This window comes from Petromyzon marinus, chromosome 43 (genome assembly GCF_048934315.1).
Source record: "Petromyzon marinus isolate PM22_M1 ecotype Great Lakes invasive population chromosome 43, UKy_Petmar_22M1.pri1.0, whole genome shotgun sequence".
NCBI lineage: Eukaryota > Metazoa > Chordata > Hyperoartia > Petromyzontiformes > Petromyzontidae > Petromyzon > Petromyzon marinus.
In genome coordinates, this window is record NC_133709.1 from 8019242 (window position 1) to 8040671 (window position 21430).

The 21430-nt window shown below is 45.6% G+C and overlaps 1 protein-coding gene and 1 long non-coding RNA gene across 2 annotated transcripts in view; one reads left to right on the forward strand and one right to left on the reverse strand.

Annotated features, from left to right (window-relative positions):
• LOC142930800 (uncharacterized) overlaps positions 1–16348 on the forward strand; it is a 54289-nt gene extending 37941 nt beyond the window's left edge. The window contains exons 3-5 of the long non-coding RNA XR_012946755.1: positions 13075–13174; positions 13364–15072; positions 16211–16348. This is a non-coding gene — a long non-coding RNA (uncharacterized LOC142930800). The remainder of the gene's footprint in view (positions 1–13074; positions 13175–13363; positions 15073–16210) is intronic.
• On the reverse strand, positions 111–20482 carry DNAAF11 (dynein axonemal assembly factor 11). Its single transcript, XM_032970516.2, has 12 exons — positions 20318–20482; positions 18633–18800; positions 18013–18090; positions 16645–16817; positions 16202–16338; positions 14854–15009; positions 13929–14006; positions 13018–13083; positions 12368–12437; positions 12110–12205; positions 9188–9282; positions 111–8726 (listed from the first exon to the last, which is right to left on the reverse strand). The coding sequence occupies exons 1-12, from the start codon at positions 20325–20327 to the stop codon at positions 8519–8521; spliced, it is 1335 nt and encodes a 444-aa protein (XP_032826407.2). The 5' UTR covers positions 20328–20482; the 3' UTR covers positions 111–8518.
• Positions 20483–21430: the final 948 nt, after the last annotated feature.

A 21430-nucleotide genomic window follows, 5' to 3' on the forward strand; every position in this document is an offset into this window, starting at 1 on the left:
GACAAACGACCGCACAAGGATGCACACGCATGGGTTTCGCCCGATTGATTTAACGGCGTTAAATGATGGTGTTTGTGCGATGGGCTCTTTAAAAATTGATCAGCGCCACGTTACGCTTGTCCGTGATTTATTTATTGTCACCTGGGCGGACACACAACCGAGCCACGGTTATTGCCAATAGCTCGCTCTTTTTTTTGTGTTCACTCTCCGTTTTTTTTCTTAAATTAAAGCGCAGGGCACGGGTCGTGATTCCGCGATCGATATCGTGTCTGATGCACATCGCTGTCATTCACTAGGGGGTACACGATGACGGCTGGAGGGCGGCCGTGTGGACTGGCTTTGTAAGATAGGAGGCCCTCTCTTTAAACTACACTTTGGCTGTATCTGCCCCTGTAATATTTGTGCTGTTTAAAGAGTATGTAATAGGTTGGATTGTCGATTGTGGTATATAGCGGGCCAGCGATTAGCAGCTAAAATACATTTGTCATGGTTGCTGAAGTGTTTATTGGGAGGCTGCATAATGCTAGGTCTGAGTGTATTTTCGCGGCTCTGCCATATAGCCCTCTGATCTGTTTTCGGTTTGTACTGTGCGTTGAAGAACAATTAAATTCCCGAAGAAGCTCCCAGCCCCTAGAGATAAACAATAGACATCATGCCAAAAACACATTGCGGAGATTCGTAATGTAGTTATAATTCAGTCGAACAGGCCAACAAATAAAGGCAAGCCAGAACCCTCTAAAAACGAGCGGTAATATTGTTAGTGCGTTTGCCATGCACTCTCATTACGACACGTTCAGTACCCTCATTCTTATGCAACCCAACAGCCGCTGTTTTGTCCATGCTTTAGAATTCACTCCAACCACGGCAGAGTGCAGTGGAAGAGTCTGACATGCCTTTGTAAAATAGAGACAAAGTCAATTTTGTTTCACGCGGCTCGTTAAATAAGCGATGATTTTAATATATTTATTTAAATTCAATTTGTGCCAGCTGTTGGCAAAGCCCCGGGACTATAACCTTGTGTGATTTATCCAGTTAAAAAAGACATGTTCCTACTATAAAATGGAATTGTGTCTTGAAATTTTTACACCGAAAATCTGGAGAGAGAAATATAAAATAAAGTTTGTGCTGGATGAAACGTTTCCAACGCTTGACATCCAATATGAATACGGTGGTGCTATTTTATTGGCACAGATTGTTAATTCCTTAAAGTTCATTCATTCGTCTGCAATACGGTGCAGGGTGCTTTGCAGACGAATGATATATGGGATAGACTGATGGCGCAGCAGTTTTTCCACTGCACTATGAACCCAGCGACATTTCCCGGGTCTCTTCCATGTCGACTCACCCTCAAACGAGTACCCAGTGTGGTGTGTAAGCAGCATCACCACCACCACGGAAGACAAAGGTGGCCTGCCTGTGGATTTATATGCAAAGTATATGAATCTCCATGAGAAACTCCACCAGAAATTAGTTTCTGCCTGTCCCAAGCCAGGATAAAGAAGCAGGGTTTGGCGTCTGGTGGCAACCGGCGTAAACCCCTAAAGCCAAAACATAAAAAATCATTGCAAACAAGATGGCCCTCAGTCCCCCGCAGCCCTCAAGTGGGCAGAAGGCGCGAAGAATCTCGAGACCCAATGACTCTGCGGCTGCAGGGAGAGCGAAGCCGGGCGGTGGTAGTATGTTGTCTGCACATGTCAAGATGGAGAAACAAAGTGGAAAGAGTAGGAAAGTTTTTGGGGAGTTAGGATAAGGTTGGCCACATGGAATATTGGAACAATGACAGGAAAAGGTCAGGAATTAGCGGACTGCTTGAGGGGGAAAGTTTACACCACATTCATCCAGGAAACAAAACGGAAAGGCAGCAGAGCGAACGAGATTGGCTGTGGTTTTAAATTGTTATACCATGGGACAACAGCAATTAGAAATGGGGTTGGAGTTGTTCTGAGTGAGGAGATGAAGACAAAGGTGATGGAAGTCAGAAGTATGACAGATTGATGATAGTCAGACTAGTACTGGACTGTGGGATTGTATATATGGTGTGTGTGTGTGTGCCCCGCAGATGGGCTGCAGTGGGCAATAGAAGGATTAATCTTGGGAGAGCTTCAGAGTTGTGCATACTTAAATAGAAGAATGGGAAGGACGGACATGAAAGGAATCATGGTGGATGCAGATATGGCGGTATGGAGGAGGAGAAGACATTCTTCAAATGGTCCAGGCGAATGATCTTGCAGTGGTGAATACCTACTTCCCGAAGCAGGAGGGACATTTCATGGCCTATCACAGTGGAGAGGTGAGGAGCCAGATAGATTTCATTCTGGTGATGAGGAAGCACCTGGAAAGAGTGAAGAACTGCCAAGTGATCCCTGGAGAGTGTGTGACTGGCCAACATAGACTACTGGTGGCAGACTGCATAGTGAAAATAGTTAGGAAGAGGAAGGCGAGATAAGATAACTTCTGCAGTCAATCTATAGAGAACTTAAAAAGCGTAAGGCCTAGCAGGGAGCGTAAATGAAATATGTGAACTGGTGAGTGGAATACTGAAAGCAGCAGGTAGGACAGTGGGAGTGAGCAAAGGATGAGAGATGCAACAGAAGAACAAACGGTGGTGAAGTGATGAAGCGCAAAAGGCAACAAGAGAGAAAAAGACAAAGTTGAAAAAGGGGCAAACACGAGAAAGAAGAACCATCTGGATGAATACCTGGCAGCAAAAAGAGGCAAAGCGAGTGGTAGCAATAGCAACAGCATTTGCACATCTCTGCCAGAAGTTTGGAGGTAAAGAAGGCGAGATGGTATACCGTTTGGCAAAGGCCAGAGAGAGAAAGACCAGGGACATCGACCACGTGAATCTCGTTAACAACAGTGAAGGATGAACAATCTCGGATGAGATAAAGGTTAGAGAGAGATGGAAGGAGTACTTTGAGAAGTTGCTGAATGTGGAAAACCCAAGACGTGAAATGGTTGAGGCACATCAAAGAATTTAAGTAGTTGCAGATACATTTCGATTTAAAGCTTTCGTGACTGCAGGGATTCATATTCTTGGTTCTTTAAAGTCACGTAGAAGGAAAATAATAAAATAATGTGATAATTTTATTATTTCCCTTCTACGTGACTTTACTGAAAGAACCAATAATATATTTCGATTTAAAGCTTTCGTGACTGCAAGGATTCAACTTCTTTGGTTCTTTCGGTAAAGTCACGTAGAATGAGAATAAAATAATAAAATAAAATAAGACAATTAAATTCTCACGACGTTTCGGCCACAACACAAGTAGCCTTCTTCAGGTGAAGGAACAAAACTGTCGGGACGACAGAGCTTCAATTTGAAGCTCTGTCGTCCCGACAGTTTTCTCATTCTACGTGACTTTACCGAAAGAACCAAAGAAGAAAAAAACAAGAATATAGTTGCAGATACTATAACCAGAGAAGAGGTGGTGGAGGCTCTGGGGAGCATGAACCATCACAAGGCAGTGGTTCCAGATGAGATTCCAATTGATGTTTAAACTAATAAGAAAATGCCAGATGCATACAGAGAGAGTACATTGGTTCCCATCCTTAAAGGGAAAGGTGACGTACAAGAGTGTGGGAGTTACAGAGGAATAGCATTGAGCCACACCAAGAAACTCTGGGAAAGGATCATAGAAAGGAGATGGAGGAAGCTGGTGGATATTGGCAAGTCAGTTTGTATTCAGACAGGGAAGGTCAACAATGGATGCAATCTCTATGGCAGTGACAAAGATGAGGATGTTGCGGTGGATGTTGAGTTTTCCAAGGAAGAACAGGGTGAAAAATGTAGTGAGAGGAAGACTCAAGGTGGTAGAAAGCACAGAGAAAATGAGAGAGAAAAGGCTGGTGCGGTTCGGACATGGTGAGAGACAGGAAAATTACGTGGGTCAGAAGGTGCAAATGATGCAAGTGGATGGAAACAGATCGAGGGGAAAGCAGAGGAAGAGGTGGGGTGATGTGGTGCGATCGGACATGGTGGCCCGAGGAGCGGAAAGAGAAGATGGTGCAGGACAGGGCAGGATGGAGGTTGGCAAGGACACCGGACCCCACATGAGTCGGACAAACGTGTGGAAAAAAGATATGAATCTCCATGCAAGTCTATATCTTACACCACAGGCTACACAGTAACCGCACTGCCTTCTTTGATGGTTTAAGTCTCAGGGTGAGTCTGTATCTCAAACCATGGACCCCACATAGCCATGCCACTGCCCGCTTCAATCATTCGCTGGCAGCGTTTGAGATGTTCACCAGGCGAATCCTGAAGCTGTCCACTGGCTGACTCATTAAACCTAAACTTCTATAAACTGTTTTTTTTATTTTACCAGGGAAGGCCCACTGAGCTATATAGCTCTCTTTCAGAAGCGACCTAACCACAAATGATAGCTCAACGAAGTGGCTTATCATTTTGAAATTTAAAGCAGTCAAATACTCTAAACGCATGTTTCTAAATGTGGAGGGAAAAAACTGGAGGACCCGGAGAAAAATTAACACGGGGAGAACATGCAAACTCCAAATATACAGGCATCAGGGTCGGGATTGAACCCACGACCTGCTTTCTACCAGGTGAGGTGGTTAACATCTCTGCATCATGGCGAGATGCTAACCGCCTCTTGCCATACAAACCAAGAAGACCGTTGGAACGCCTGTGGTGGGTTTAAAAAAAGGAACTTAGGACTCGCTAAGCGGTGATTGAGTGTGTTGACAAATAGGCCACTGAGTATACCACAGGTTGGTTTAATACGGGTTTTCTCTCGTGTTGAAATTTTAAAGTAGTCTACTAAGTTCTATAACAGGCATGTCCCAGTTGTCTCCCCCCGGTCATTCGATTGTCATGATTCAGGGCCGCTATTCAATTAATGAATCACGTTTCTTTTAATCTGGTGTTTTGCCATCTCCTTTATTTACAATGTTTTTTTTTTAAATCCTTCTCATTTCCAGTTGTTTGCTCCGTTAGCTTAAATGTCACATTAGCATACAATGTGCATATAATTTGAATACATAATTCTTACGCGATTCTATGCACGTATCATAAGCATAAGAATATATTTTAATGTTTAATTGATGCATTGGTACATGCCTGTTATATAATATAACAAATTTGACATGTTCCAATAACGGTGCATAATTTATTCTCATAACCGCGTGGGACAGTGGGTTTGTGAAGACCAATTCTTGCCGCCATTATCTCCCCAGTGCTAATGTTGACACGCATGACACCAAGTACTTAATTTAGGCTGAGTCAACTTAAAGGAGGCCCAAGCCGCATATCAATTACCCACTTGTGATGATGAAGGGTATCATGGCCCCATGGGTGGAGTTTGCGGGGGGGGGGCATGGGGAGCCGATGCCCCCAATCTGGACACCTTTATTATTTATTTTCAGTAGTTTACAATTAAGATTATAATATATTTATAATAAACCCGCGATTTCTAATGTGAGGGACAAAGCGAACCCCTAGCCCCCCCCCCAAATATAGAGGTTAAAATTCCACCTATGCTTGGCTCCCTAATACTTGGAAGCTGCATTGGCATGCAAAGACAAAACTTGCTCTGTGCAGCCTTTAATAGACCACTGGGGCTATTAGCGAGCATCTATTAAGGCCGCTAAAGCATTCAAGGGCTACGTGGGGCCAGGACCAGGCAGGCCACCTTTGTCTCCTCTGTGCTAATTTTTAGACACTGCGCCAGGTACTCGTTTAAGGTTGAGTCGAGCTAGAGGGAGACTCATCCCCTGTTCAAGTATTCGCAACTGTTGTTAGCTATAGCCGGGAATCAAACCCATATCACACATATATACAGTGAGGGAAAAAGTATTTGATCCCCTGCTGATATTGTACGTTTGCCCATTGACAAAGAAATGATCAGTCTATAATTTTAATGGTAGGTTTATTTGAACAGTGAGAGACAGAATAACAACAACAAAATCCAGAAAAACGCATGTCAAAAATGTTATAAATTGATTTGCATTTTAATGAGGGAAATAAGTATTTGACCCCTCTGCAAAACATGACTTAGTACTTGGTGGCAACACCCTTGTTGGCAATCACAGAGGTCAGACGTTTCTTGTAGTTGGCCACCAGGTTTGCACACATCTCAGGAGGGATTTTGTCCCACTCCTCTTTGCAGATCTTCTTCAAGTCATTAAGGTTTCGAGGCTGACGTTTAGCAACTCGAACCTTCAGCTCCCTCCACAGATTTCCTATGGGATTAAGGTACTGGGGACTGGCTAGGCCACTGCAGGACCTTAATGTGGTTCTTCTTGAGCCACTCCTTTGTTGCCTTGGCCGTGTGTTTTGGGTCAGTCATGCTGGAATACCCATCCACGACCCATTTTCAATTGCCCTGGCTGAGGGAAGGAGGTTCTCACCCAAGATTTGACGGTACATTGCCCCGTCCATCGTCCCTTTGATGCGGTGAAGTTGTCCTGTTCCCTTAGCATAAAAACACCCCCAAAGCATGTTTCCATCTCCATGTTTGACGGTGGGGATGGTGTTCTTGGGGTAATAGGCAGCATTCCTCCTCCTCCAAACACGGCGAGTTGGGTTGATGCCAAAGAGCTCCATTTTGGTCTCATCTGACCACAACACTTTCACCCAGTTGTCCTCTGAATCATTCAGATGTTCATTGGCAAACTTCAGACGGGCATGTATGTGCTTTCTTGAGCAGGGGGACCTTGCGGGCCCTGCAGGATTTCAGTTCTTCACAGCGTAGTGTGTTACCAATTGTTTTCTTGGTGACTATGGTCCCAGCTGCCTTGAGATCATTGACAAGATCCTCCCGTGCAGTTCTGGGCTGATTCTTCACCATTCTCATGATCATTGCAAATCCACGAGGTGAGATCTTGCATGGAGCCCCAGGTCGAGGAAGATTGACAGTTATTTTGTGTTTCTTCCATTTGCGAATAATCTTGTAGCCCATTCCAGCCTTGTGTAGGTCTACAATCTTGTCCCTGACATCCTTGGAGAGCTCTTTGTTCTTGGCCATGGTGGAGAGTTTGGAAGCTGATTGATTGCTTCTGTGGACAGGTGTCTTTTATACAGGTAACAAGCTGAGATTAGGAGCACTCCCTTTAACAGTGTGCTCCTAATCTCAGCTCGTTATCTGTATAAAAGACACCTGGGAGCCAGAAATCTTTCTGATTGAGAGGGGGTCAAATACTTATTTCCCTCATTAAAATGCAAATCAATTTATAACATTTTTGACATGCGTTTTTCTGGATTTTTTTGTTGTTATTCTGTCTCTCACTGTTCAAATAAACCTACCATTAAAATTATAGACTGATCATTTCTTTGTCAGTGGGCAAACGTACAAAATCAGTAGGGGATCAAATACTTTTTTCCCTCGCTGTATATACAAATACACATCTCATTCAGTGCAAATCCATGTATATTTAATGAGTCATATGACCATTGACTGTATTATTAAACACATCAGATATTATAGAGCCAAGATGGTGATATTATCGTTGGCCATAACTGAGAGTCGAACTCAGGTCACCAGGATCATAGTGCAGGGTGATAACCGCTTCACTACTGCTCCCCAAACTTGCATACACACACACACATGCACGCATCCATACATGCATGTCATGCACACACACCCATTAGCAGGCTATGGCCCATCGCTGTGGGGGAAGGCTGTGATGGATTATCCTCTCGCAGATGTCTGCTGATCCTGAGCCAATGCCACGTTAACCCTCACTAAGCCCCCAGCCACTGTGATTCCATCCGATCTTTTAGTTCCGCGCATTGGATTATTTTCAGAGAGATGCTGTTATCATTATTATTATTAACCAAAGCTTATCATCAGCTGTCAAGTTTACGTTAAAGACTGTTCAGACCACTGTGTGTCAATGCCAGAAATCCCAAATCTGAAACTTATTTCTGTGCTAAAAGAAAGGTGTAAAATATTAATAACATCTCCATGTCTCTATTCCATCAAAAATATAATAATGTACCATGGATGTTCACTCGATTGAACAACACTGAATGGAGTAAGAGAACTTAGCCCTCGGGGCTGAAACACGATGTACATGAGTCGAAAATTTTTCATGGATTCCTCAGTTTCCAGAGCATCAAACTCGAGTGGCTGGTCTCAGAACCCAGGTGACTAGAGACCCTACCTCAGTGTTGCAACGCAGACATCAGCCGTCTGTCGAAGACACCCAGTCCCCAGGGCTTGAACCTAAGTCCTCAATTGTGCTGGCCCACTGACATGGGTATGATCACCTAAAAGACAATCGGTCCCAGGGCTTGAACCCAGGTCTCTAAGAGACACAGGCTCATGTTTTAATGTAGGCATCAAGGGCCTGACACACTCAGCCACCTCCGTGACCAAAGCATTGTCACGACGGGCAGTCGTATGCATTAGCGTAGCTGTCAAGTGTGCACAGCAGCCCATATATGGTGGAGCGGCCCGAGGCGCCGAGCTCCAATGAGTGAGGAAATGGGACGGGGGGGTGGGAGGCAATTTAATTTGTCGCACCAGGACCCGCGTCACTCATGCTACGCCACTGCTCAGATGAGCGGAGGGACGTCGGGGTCGTCGACGAAGGCTGGATCCTCGGCGGGCAACGCGACAGCAAAAGGGGGCGGCTGGGAGGGCGGCGCCCGTCCCGTGGCGCCGCGACCCGCGTCCCGGACGATGGTGGCGACATCGATGCCGCGGCGAGCACTGGGGTCGACCTCGAGGTGTTGTTGCGCCGAGCCCTGGCTCGAGTCGCCGCTGCATGCAAGAGCAGACGCCGAATTAAGCCAGAGTTTGACGCACGGCCGTCGACAGATCAACAGTCGGTTTAGAGCTCGATTTTCCATTCTAAAGTCGTAGAATTGATCATCAAATCCAGCGATAATTTTAGTGATGTAGGTAGCGATTGCCAAGTACCGTTTAGACCGCATGGACTGAGGTCTCCCCACGCCATGTCGATCATGTGAGTTATTTGACCGTACTTTACCATACTGATTAGTCCAAGGGGACTCAATTCATAAATCCGTCATCACTGAAATCATCCGTAACCGGGAATTAAACTCACAGCGCATTTCGGAGTGCAGTGCTCTCACCACTGTGCCACTTCTCGTCCGTAGAAATATATACACAGCTAAATGCATGCATATGCACATGCTCTATACCATTGGATGTCAATTAAATTATTTCATTTCATGAAATTGCCACTGTGGTTGCTGTACCGATTGCTGGTGGTGGGTGATGTGCACTCCTCCTTGGGATGATTCTTCACACAAGGCTTTGGTTTTACCACCTCGGGTTTTATCACCTCCTTCACCTGTGTAACAGAATAAAAGTGTCAGTCTGGTGGTGGCTGGGTGGCTCCGAGATTTTAATCCAGGCAGTCACTTGTGATTAAACCAGGCTCTCGAGTGTTCAGCGTGTTCGTGGTCTCAGCCCGGTCGCCAATGACTGCACAGAAGAAAATAAAACCCATCAAATAAAATTTCATTTTTTTTACTTAAACTGGCAAAACATTTCATCTCTTACAATTATATATTTAATTGATCATCAAGCAATGAAGATTACACTCATATCTGAGAGCAGGTGAGAAAGTGCTGCCCACTACTTGGTGGACCCCGGGTAGCTCTATAATATTCGCTTCCACTGGCCGTTCTTGAACACAAAGGGATGTACTACTCTGTGTGAGATGGGGCAGAAAGGTCCTCTCGTGGTTTGACACGAATGGCACACATAAAATGATTTTAAAAAAGTGTAAGTCGCTCTTCACTGCGATGGCACACATAGCAGTCACAGCTGAAATCCTAGCTCAGTCCACCCCGTGTCTCATAATGATTTCAGACGCAATACTTTGGCCATAACAGTGCTGTTAAACAACATCGTAATGTCGATTGCATGAGGGAGCCATTGCGTTCTGATGTATCTGTGCACTTTATCCACATTTTTATAATTACTTCAAGTGATCGTAATTTTAAAATAAAACCACTTTTGCCCATGGGAATGGATGTCCATGTAAACGTGGTAATGAAATAATCTACGTACAAATTGCTGAAATGTAATTGCAAAAAGAGGGGGAAAGTGGGTGTTATCTAGTAAAGGCCTTTCTTTTCTACATCACTGGTAAATCGTGGCTTCTTAAGCAATTGCTCGAATCCTGCAGGGTGACCTATAGGTCCGTATGATTCTATTAACATTTTCCAGTTCCGAGACACCTGCCAGTTGCAGGGTGGGTCTCGTTCACCGCTGAATCTCGAAACGCGCAAGTGGTTTGCATTAATTTTACGCAGAGAGGCATAGCGCTTGTTGTTTTTAAAAGACATTGTACTCACCGCAGAGAACTGTAGCGACACAACCGCACTATATGATAGTTGGCAGCAAACTGTGCTATACGCCCTCCTGTATGGCCGCATAGGAGCCTCAGTACTGATAACGTTATTTTAGTTTTTTTTCTGATTACAGTCTGATGATGTACACAGTGTGAGGCACTTATTTGATTAAATAACCTATTTCTTTCTACTCTTTGTTTTTTTTCGGTAAAGTCACGTAGGTAAAAAAAAAACGTTACCATACATAGCAGGCGTTACCAAAAAGATTTCCAAAATTCTAAACAAACACAAGATCCAGGTCCGGTTCAATACAGTACACAAAATCCGTGATTTGATCCCATCCGTAAAGGATGTCATTCCTGACTTACAGTACCCCGGTGTTTACAAATTGAGTTGTACCTGTGGTGACTGCTATATCGAAACGACATATTTCTGACCGAATTCGCGAACACAAATCAGGTTTGAAACACGGCAGAACGAATTCTTCGGCCGTGGCTGATCATTGTTTCAACACAGCGGGTTCTCATGACATTATCTTTTCCGAGACCAAGGTGCTCTGCAAGCCGTCTGGACATAACTTCAACCGAGAAGATGGATTCAAATTGAGCAATCATTGGAAAGATGTTATTAACCAAGTTAAACCATAGCTGCCTTAACAGTTAATATTCATATCCACATCACCAGTCTTTTACTCCCAGCCTTGCACATCACTAGGAAATTTGAGATGCAGCTTTCCAATCGTGTCGTAGCTTTTGTCACTAGGAAATTGGAGATGCAGCTTTCCAATCGTGTCATAGTTTTTTTCCGATTCCACTCTCTCCCACTTTCCTCCCCCTACCTGTGGGACTTGAGCTCTATCCACATCTTTAGGAATTACTCTCCCAGCCCACGCCCAGCCCCCATACCCACCTGCCCTCGTTTCCCCCCCCACCCTCCTCAGCTATATAAACCCGTGTCAGAGCGATCTCTTTGACATATCTCAGCAACTGTCTTCGCTGTGTTTGTCCCCACCTGATGACGGACGCTTGTGTTGCGCCCGAAATGTCGTGATTTAATTTAGTTGTTTTCATTTATTTTATTGATTTTTTTTTACCTACGTGACTTTACCGAAAAAAATCAAAGAGTATGAATCCTTGCAGTCACGAAAGCTTCAAATCTATAAATATTTCTTTTTGTTTAGTTTTTACCATCTTGTTTGGATTTTTGTTTCTGATTTGTTCTGTCTCATTTGTACACTCTAATCCACTCCATTTTTTCATGTGTAGCAAAAAGTGTATAATTTGCAAAATTTGTAAATAATTTATTCTTACATGTGCGATGCAATGACTGTTTTCATGAGCTTAATAATATAATTATTACTATACTAATAATAATTTATAGCCTTTTGACAATCCACTGCTGAGTGAAGGCATACCCATGCCGTGTTGGTCACGGGAGACGTGTGACCATACTTAACAACGCTGTGCCGCGCGGGTTGGTGAAGGGGGTGCGCAGAATTATTTCAGATATCACTCGCTAATGATAATAGCCGTGGCCGGAAATCAAACTCCGGTTGCCGTGTTCCTAGCACACTGTGTGCTAACCAGACTCAGACTCAATATTTTATTTCAGCTGGTAAGGCCAATTGAGGTAGGCAACTCTTTTACAGGGACCACCAGACCAAGACCATCAACAGCGGCAGGAGCGACAAGGCATTACAGGGTGGGAGGGAATGTGCAAGCTAACAAGAGTAAAAACAACAATTTACTCGGAACATGCCAAAACCACTGCGCGACCTTGGTATAGTGAGCCCAAATGTCCTGAATTTAAAAGTAATACCTTGGGCATTGTAAGCAGCATGTGCCCCGTGGTCTGTGACCTCTGCGCAAGGCTCCTATCTGGTTGGACTTCTTCCGGCAAAACCAACTGGAACACCTGCAGGGATGGTGGGGTGGGGTTTGGGTGGGATGAGGTGCAGTTGTGAGAATGGGCAGATCCATTGATCAAGAATCAAATGCCAAGCGGGAGGTCATATGACCATCAGAAATATTCGATTGCTGCTGTGCCTAAGCGTAAATAATGTCAAACCATACTGACCTTTCCCTTCACCGTTACGCGTGCATAATTGGGCTGCACATCCACATCAATTAAAGAGGTGTCCAGATATCTGTGAGGCCAAGGTGAAAACACTGAGTGAGCTCATAGAGAATCAGTATTCACAGATCAAGGGAGACCTGTAACTGGTTTGAGATGTCGGCTCCTAAGCCAAGGTTAAAGCAAGTTCTCATGTGTCGTTTGATGGTCTCAATCTGGTCACAGATTTACACGCACAGCCATTTTGTCAAGTCGATCATTGCCTTGCGGGCCATGGGGTGTTATTTTACCCTACTTCACCACACTTGGCAGCGCAGAATTACGAATGTAGAGAACATGCATAGACATGGGTGAATAGAAGTACAGTATAACAATGTATTCTGACGCACTGCCCTACGCGGGCCCACAGTGTAGCCTCGCAGCAGCCTATAATACTTGTTAAGCACTTTCCAGGGCTTCAACCCCTGCTTAGTTTCTGAAATCTAACAAAATCTTGAGATCTAACAAAATCGAATGCATTTCGGGTGATTTGGCCATAGGTCAATGACGACTGCAACTCATTTTAACCAAGCATGCGACACAACACTTCTGCATCGTTTAATGACGACGATGATGACGACGACAACGACGTTGTCCTGAACAAGTTGTCTCACTTGTAAATGGCGAGGTCTAACACCAGCGTGTTGTCGGCGTCATTCTCCGTGAGCGAGAAATCCAACCTGCAGACACGAACGCTCTCGTTACTGCCCTGCGGAGTGAACCACTGTAGCTGGTGTGGGCACTGTGCTGTTTCAAGTTGGAGTTTCCCAGGTGAAGACTCAAGAGTCATTTGCATTGATTGCTGTGTAAAATCGCAATTGAGCAATTTGTCCCATGATGGCGGGTGCTATGTCGAGTTTACAGCCATGTGCTGTGCTGAATGTGCTGGAACTGCTTTTGTTTTACTATGCCGTGCTGTGCTTACGACCGTCTCTCCACAAATGCGCACGCTCTCGTCAGATGTCGGAAGAGAAGCACGGCTGAGTTTTGATTGTGCTTGGATGGGTAACCAGACAAGCACAACAGGCTGCTGCGGGGCTACATTCTGGACAACAAAGGGAAGTGCAGCAAAATCCATTTCTGTATTGTACTTCTATGTTACCACATCCATTATTCCCTGCCCTCATCAACCCGCACAGACCAACGTGGTGAAGTATGGTTAAAAACCCCCATTGCCCGCATGGAGTGGGGCAGCCCGCATCCAGCAGTGGATTGACAAGCGGGCTGTACCTGTACTACGCTGGTGTGTGCTGTACTCTGCTATATGAATGCGCCGTTCCGTGTGTATATTTCCACATTGCGCTACACTTTGTGTATATGCCGAATGCACCGTGCTGCGTGTACTTTACCGTGCGGTGCTATGATGCGCGTGAGCAGTCAAGGACTCTGACGAGCATGCTGTGCCGTCTGAATTGTTTGCCTTGCTGTGCTCCACCCAGTGTACCGCTTGTATGCTGCCTGCCTGTATGCTGCCGTACCGTGTGTTTTGCCGGTAGGTGGGGTGTGATTGTGCGCCGCGTCTCACTTGGCCTCGTTGATGTTTAAAACGCGCCCGTCGGCCGTGATGAGAGTGCGCTTCCTCTTGGGCTGTTTCGTGTCTCCCCTTTTACACAAAACCAAACAGCACAGTGGTTCACTTAGAACGTATGTTTTCGTAGCCGGTACAATAATCTACGCAGTATTTGTTGATGGGTTATGCCACGTCGTCGTGGTTTTATGCCAAAATTATTGTCATTAGCCCTCCACCATCTGGCAAGATTGTCACGTTTACACGGATATTATTTGTAAGCGCCGATTTTGTTAGTCAAATTCCGACCAATAAAACTCCTCACTGGTGGCTTCAGAATTATCATGACTCAATTTAGCATCAACATACGACAAAGGTTTGCTCAAACTGCTTTGAGATTCAGATACTGAACTAGTGAATTGAATACAATAGTTAACCACGTCATCTAAAATCACAAACGATAGTAAATACCAAAGATGACCAAGGTGTAACTGTTTAAAGGATAAGTCCACCACACACTTCCATTCACCTGATCATGAACAAAAGGTATGTAATGGTGCATTCATTCATCGATTAAAAATAATTATTACGCTCGCTTTAAATGCATGGATTAATGCATGTGCGAATCAATTATTCGTAATGGACACACATAATATGCAAATGATACAATAATGGGACATTGAGGCTCATGAAACAAACACAACTACAAACGAGACTGAAAGAAATCAAACACAATTGCATCACGGCTCAGCCACCTTTGTCTCTCAAGTGGTAATGTTTACACTCCGCAAACCGGTACTCGTTTAGGGTTGAGTCGGCCTAGCTAAACAAGTCCCAGATATGATTTCCCTCTGATATTAGATGTGGCCGGGAATCGAACCCAGGACACCAGGTTCGTACCACAGTGCACTCACTAACCACTACGCCATGCACGCTTTCACACCTGTTCCCCTCCCTGGTTTTGCGGCTTTCCTCCAAGTGCCGGTGTGTTTCCATTCGGGATTCGGGTGTGAACTCCGTCTCTTCTTCCCAGAATCTCTGGTTCGATTCCACACTCCCGTTCGGATCTTGCCTCCGGGTCTCATCATCGTTTTCCTGTCTGCAAGGACAGCATGGAGGAATTAAACAATTAATACCGGTTCCTGAAAGCCATCAACGCCAGGTGCCAAACAATTAACACCGTGTCAAACGGTCACAATTGTTTATTTATTTATTTCTTGATATCACGCCTCACAAATGTTAAATCGTAAAGCGCCAACATAATTAAGAAGCACAATTGAACAGAGCACTGTACATAGGTAGCACACGTGAAACCTAGAATCGCAACAACCACAAACTCACAACACAGCCATCCTGCAGCTTACAAATTTCAACCTGGACTGGCAGTTCCCACGACCGGCAGTGGCCATGGAGTTTCCGGATCAATTCACATAATCACACACATAACCTTTTTTTCAACAAAGTGTTGCGATCATTGAAGCACACCATTTGCCATGAAGTTAAAACCCTGCCATTCGCAAGAGAGGACAAATTGTGTGGTAGTTTCATACCAGAGTTTCGAAAATTGTAACTTTCAAATAAGAGACGTAGGTTGTGAAACCACCGCAATTTGTTTTATGCGATGTGAACACCATTGCTGGATATGTAAAATCGCGTCTGCAGAAGGCAACAAACACGTTTTGATACAACTCTTCACATAATTTAACGGGTGGCTGTCGTGGACATAGATCCAGCAATCAACTCTGCAAACTGGTTTGGCATTAAGCATACTGACAAGCAAATCATTTACTTGAAGCAGACATTATATTGAATGAAGCAGTGGTGCATTGGTTTTGGCATGCAGCACTCTAAAGCAGGATACCATAGTTTTATTTCCAGCCACGGCTACCATCAGTGGCAGGTGATAGCTGAACCTGTCTGAACTGGCATTGTAAAGGAGTACACATGTCACTACTCAGAATATCTAAAAGCACATTATACGTATCGAATTGTGCATGTAAGAACAGATTAATTAATGTAAATTATATGCAAATGTCACCATTTTGGCTTATGAAACGAAACAAGACAGTTCAAACACAAGACACAACGCAAAAAAAAGACAGTACACATTACCATAAAAAGAAAACATCTTGAATGAGATCGCGACCCTAACAATTGCCGAATCGTTACATGCCCCCACCGAATTAGGACAAATCAGCGAGTGGTGGACGGTGAGTTGTTACACTGCTACGAAGCAGTGCCGTAAATGTGCGACCGCCGTTTGGCTGTGCCGTTGCCATGAACGTGTTTACCCGGCGTAGGAGAGCTTCTGCTGGGCGCGCCGAGCCAGGTACTCGGCTTCTTGCTCGAGCACGCGGCGCCGCGTCCACTCCAACTCCTGGTGCGCCCGGATCCGCTCCGAGCGCTCAATCTCCTGCCCGTCCAGACGCTGCAGCCACACACCAGGACCGGTGAGGGACAGGAGGGGGTCAAAATTGAGGCGGGAAGACGGGAGAGAGCGGAGTTTGGCAAATGGGAAAAGAAAGCAACAGGGAGTGAGGGGATGTAAAATTAGGGATGAGGGCGGTATGGATATGGGTTAGTACAGGCGTAGATGGCCATCAGGGCCATACTTTCACAAGGTTTTTTCTTGCACTGCTCTGCGAGAGATCCGAATACTTTGGTTTCATGGCTTGACGGCGATAGCACAATCGGGATAAATTAGCAAAAAAGCAGGAGAAACTAAAATGGGGACCTTGAGCTGTGGCAGCGTTGCCACCACATAGGGGCGGTAGCCTTCGAAGTCAGCGCAGGGATTTCCCACCAGGAAGAGCTCTTCCAGGAGAGGATTGTGGCGCAACGTCTCCACGCTGCTCAGCTCACCCACAAAGTTCACCGTCAGGTCCAGCTTCTGCAGAGACTCGCACCCTGCCATGATGGGCCCAGCAGGGAGTCAAGAAGGAGAGTGGTAGATGCAAGAGTAGTCAGTGACTACCAGTACTTAAATACTCCCAACACTCAGGAGAGACACCCACCAGAAAGTTACTTTGAGGAATATATTTCTGCATACTCTGATAGGAGTCCAGAGGTCATTGGTTTAATTTCCTGGCATGGCAGTTTCTTAACAATGGGGCAAGTTTCTTCGACCTCCGCACCTCAGTCCTTCCATAAATATAAATGGGTACACCCCACAGTCACGCATGGTGAGGTAAAATGGTGCAATAAAATGTGGGCACTCCCATCTTCTCCAAGATGTCAGGTCACCGTGGAAGAGTAGGCCCAAACACCCTCGAGTGGGGCTCACTTAGAGTTCCCTCTAGTAAAGGCCCTTCCCCGCCAGCAGTGGTTTGAGGAGGAAGTTACAAGGCTGAATCTATACCTTTTCACCTTTATTTTCAAGACAACGATTAAACTCCACCTCTAAAAAACAAACCGCAATGAATTGTCAGAATTTGAGGACGCAATTTTAGCCATGCATAAAATTGTGACCCCAAGTAAAATCAAAGTACAGTAAAACCTTGGATTGCGAGTAACTTGGTCTGCGAGTGTTTTGCAAGACGAACAAAAATTTTAAATAAATATTAATTTGATAAAAGAGCGAAGTCTTGCAATACGAGTAGTACGTATACGCTTTGTCTGCCAAGCGTCACGTGATCACAACTGATATACGAGTGCTTTGGATTACAAACACGTTTCCGGAACGAATTATGCTCGCAATCCAAGGCTTTATTGTATTTTCAAATCAGCCACAACTTATATTATCATTAAAATAACAAATGTGATTAACTGCAGCGGCTTTTGGCTAGCCATCGAACAAAGATGGGCACTGCATTGCGTGCTTTCAGATTCGCTTCTGCGGCCGTCTGGAACGCTCTTCCGATATTAGGAAGCCACTGGAGCTATGCACTTTTAAATCTCGATTGAAAACCCATTTCTTTAAAACTGCTTTTTGTGGTTAGTCCGTTGTCCTTCCCCCGCACCTCCGATTATCACGGTTGGCTACGTATGTGCAAAATAAGTTTAACATACATACATACATACGTCACCCTAAATAGATAATGAATTTCAATGGAGTCTCCGCTGGATAACGGACAGCGGACCGCACTGTGGTGGCCTCTCTCACCCTGCAGGTTCTCAATTCGCTCCACATTGTTGAGAGCCAGGTTGATATACTCCAGCTCCTTGAGCCGGCTCAGGTTTTCTGCATAACACAGCGCAACGCAGCACAGCTCACAACAACTTAACACAAGCGTTGGTTTTAGAATAGTGTCAAGATATACAAAGCGACGTTAATGTTGGCGAGTTGACCAGAGTGCTATGCAATTGTAAATACATTATGTATATCCAGTATATGTACAGCCCTTTGGTCAGTCCACTGCTGGGTGCGGGTTATTTGTCTATACTTAACCACGTTGGTCAAAATGGATTTCGTAAGTCTGGGAGTGTAGATGTTTGAGCATTGTACTAGTACAGCAACTGATCTTGTTATTTGCGAGCTTGTGTTTTAATTTGTGTTTAAGTGTAGAGTGTTGGCGGGAGTGCATAGCGCACTCACTCAAACCTGATGGCGAACATCGGCAGCGAGTGAAATCTAAACCGGTCCTGGGAACTCCATCCCTTTACCAACGAAGCACTGGCTTACACGATTCAAACATATGGACAAACAACCTCCACACGACTGACACGGCGTGCGGGGAGGCCTTCACTGTTATTGCCATGTGCTGTGCGCGTGTGTGTCCGTGCCGATGCGCGGGATGACGTTGTTGTGCAGGTAGAGCGTCTTGAGGTGGCGACACCACACGTCCAGGTGCTGCAGCCGCTCGATCTGCTGCTGGTGCAGGGACAGCTCCTCCAGGGAGAAGAGCTCTCCATTGTTGTGCTCCGCACGGCTTCGCACCAGCGCCTCGGTGACTGCGACAAAGTTCACCCTCGTATAGCCTCAACAGACTGTTGGGGAAAAGTGCTGCTTGCCGGCACAGCACACAAGGCGGGGGGGGGGGGGGGCAGCAACCACGCCCGGCCGCCTTTGTCTCCCTAGTGGCGACATGTACATATCGCACCAGGTACTCATTTGAGGCTGAATCGACCTAGGTGTGCTCAGGTGATGCTCAGGACCGCGGTTCATATAATCGTCGCCGGGTTCGTATGGCAGTGCGAACCACTACGCTACCGCTCCCCAGCTTAACACAGCAGCATTGTTGCCACACTCGCAGAACAATGCAATACCAAACTTGTCAATGCCATTTGGATGAGCAGTTATCCCTAAAACTAATCGTGTCCGGATTAGCCAGGCTGAAGATTAACCAGCACATGGAGAGAAACGTCGGACATTATGCCGTATAACATGCGGTCCAAGCCAACAACACATCAAAGCGCGAAACTCGTCGAGGGTCTATCGCAGGGCGGTGGTCGGCCGAACAATCCCACATTTGGCTGAAATCTCGCACTAACCACCTAATGAAGATCCCCGTCATTCGGCTTCCGTGCCTTGTGACGCTAAAGGTGACGGAAAGCGCACCAAAAAAGTCAGCAATTTCCCGAGACAGCGGTGGAAATTCCACATTACTGTGGCGCTGCGGGCTGGTGGTGGTGGTGGGGGGGGTCTATCCATGGGATAGCCACCGCTGACTTACCCCAAAGCGCTACAAGCCCACTCCGCTGCTCACATCACGAGTGTGCCATTCTCGACACAGTCACCTTTGTCCCACCCCACAGCACGAAGGGTGCGCCCCCTTGAGGCTGGGGGAGTCTATGCAAGCGACCCGCGATTGGCAAGCGATTCTGTGTCCCAACTTTTCAACGTGAGACCCAGCTGAATGTAGAAGTCACTGGAATGTATGGTTCTTTTGGTTTCGTAAAATGGGCCGTCCATAAATGACGTCAAAAAAATTAAACACGGCTTCAAATCGCTTTAAAACTATTGTCATTGTAGTGCGTATTTAATGCGCCGCTGCACTCTGATGTTGTAGGTTGAAAACATTTATCAAAAAGTCTATTTAATGAAGTAGAACGTGTTGTTTATATTTATTTAAAGTTGCGCATTTTGATGTGACGTCACAAATGTCTGACCCATCCCCCCCACCAGGTGCGTGACGTCATTTATGGACGCCCCCAAAGGTTTTTTTTGTTTTAATGGGACAGGTGCAGCCCTCGCTACTGATTTTAGCCGTGGCCTGGAATCCAAACTCAGGTGGCCTGGTTGATTGCACATTTGCGCTGACCTCTGCACCACGGCTCCGCTTGAGTTAGTTAGGCCTTTCAGCCTTAGTTGTAAAGCGTTAAAACGTTAAAACGACAACGCGCCTCAGTTGGCCACCAAATTTACAAAGCACTCGGCTTAAACTCGGCGATAAATTCCACGCGAGGCTCACTGAAGGGAAGGGGCTGGCCCCAGCCGCGTCAATCGCGAGCGCCGTGCGCATACTCACTGAGGACCATCGTTGAAGGCGTCTTCTTCTAATGCCGATGTAATTTTCGTTGTAGTTTATCGCGGCTGAGATAACGCCCTTTAGGGTTTAATCTTCTTTTTAAAAAAACACAAAGTGTAACCCATGCGGCCTCGCTCCCGCCTCTGTGTAAACATCGCGTTGCCATGGTAGCACGGCAACGCTAGCTACGGGTAGCGCCGCGGCTCGATGTACTTCGCGTTTTTTTTTAAAAACGACGCTTTAAACTCTCAGTACTGTAGTCGTTTAATTGGCAGTGAATGTATGATTTTTTTTGGTTTTCACAGAAGACAAAAGTTGTCCAACATAAAGTGAAACCGCTTAAATAGACGACATTGAGGGTATTTGGTTAACATTGGTAATTGGGTGCTTGGGTACAGGATGATCCACATGTCTTGTGACGTCCATTTAATAATAATAAAATATTTATTTTGTATACGTAACGTAATGTAAGAAACATTTCAAAAAATGTTAGGAGTCAGTTAATTTGGGGTCACAAGACATCTGGACCACCATGTAATATGAAGTAGGACCATTTCCCGAAACATCGCCTATTAAATTATTTGTTTTCCTTTGATGGAAGGCCACGCTGTTTTTTTTACGATTATTGTTTTAGTTATTTGTCCTCGTACACCGCTACGCAGCAGCATTACCAAATTATTCAATTATGTTCAGGCGCTTAAATGCATATGTCGAGGTCTGCTGGCGAAAACGAGAGGGCTTCAGGAGAGAGAAGAAGTTTCGTGTCGTTTTGCTGTTCCTCCTCCGTTGAAGGAGCGCAGACCACGGTGGTTTACTATAATGGCCATAGTTGTGGGGTGACATTTGTGGGGTGACATGGCCCACAGTCCAAAGGTCCCGTGGCTTCTTGTCTCTAGTTTTTTTCATTACGGGAGAGACGTGCGCATGGACTTTTGAATTTGTCTCATGCGGTTGATGAGTCCACCACCATTGTCTTCAAGGGGGGAGGAATGTGCGCATGGACCTTTGAATTTGTCTCATGCGGTTGATGATTCCACCACCAGTGTCTTCAAGGGGGGAGGGATTGGTTTACTATTCGGTCCATAATTTGGGTTGCACGGCCACAGTCGCACA

What these genes read in the sequence shown, in the direction of transcription:
- DNAAF11 (XM_032970516.2), bottom strand. An exon ending in TTAAACATCAACGAGGCCAA is followed by an intron (nt 13,084 to 13,928) that starts GTGAGACGCGGC and finishes TCGTGTCTGCAG; the next exon opens with GTTGGATTTCTCGCTCACGG. An exon ending in TGCTGCTTACAATGCCCAAG is followed by an intron (nt 9,283 to 12,109) that starts GTATTACTTTTA and finishes TCTGTTACACAG; the next exon opens with GTGAAGGAGGTGATAAAACC.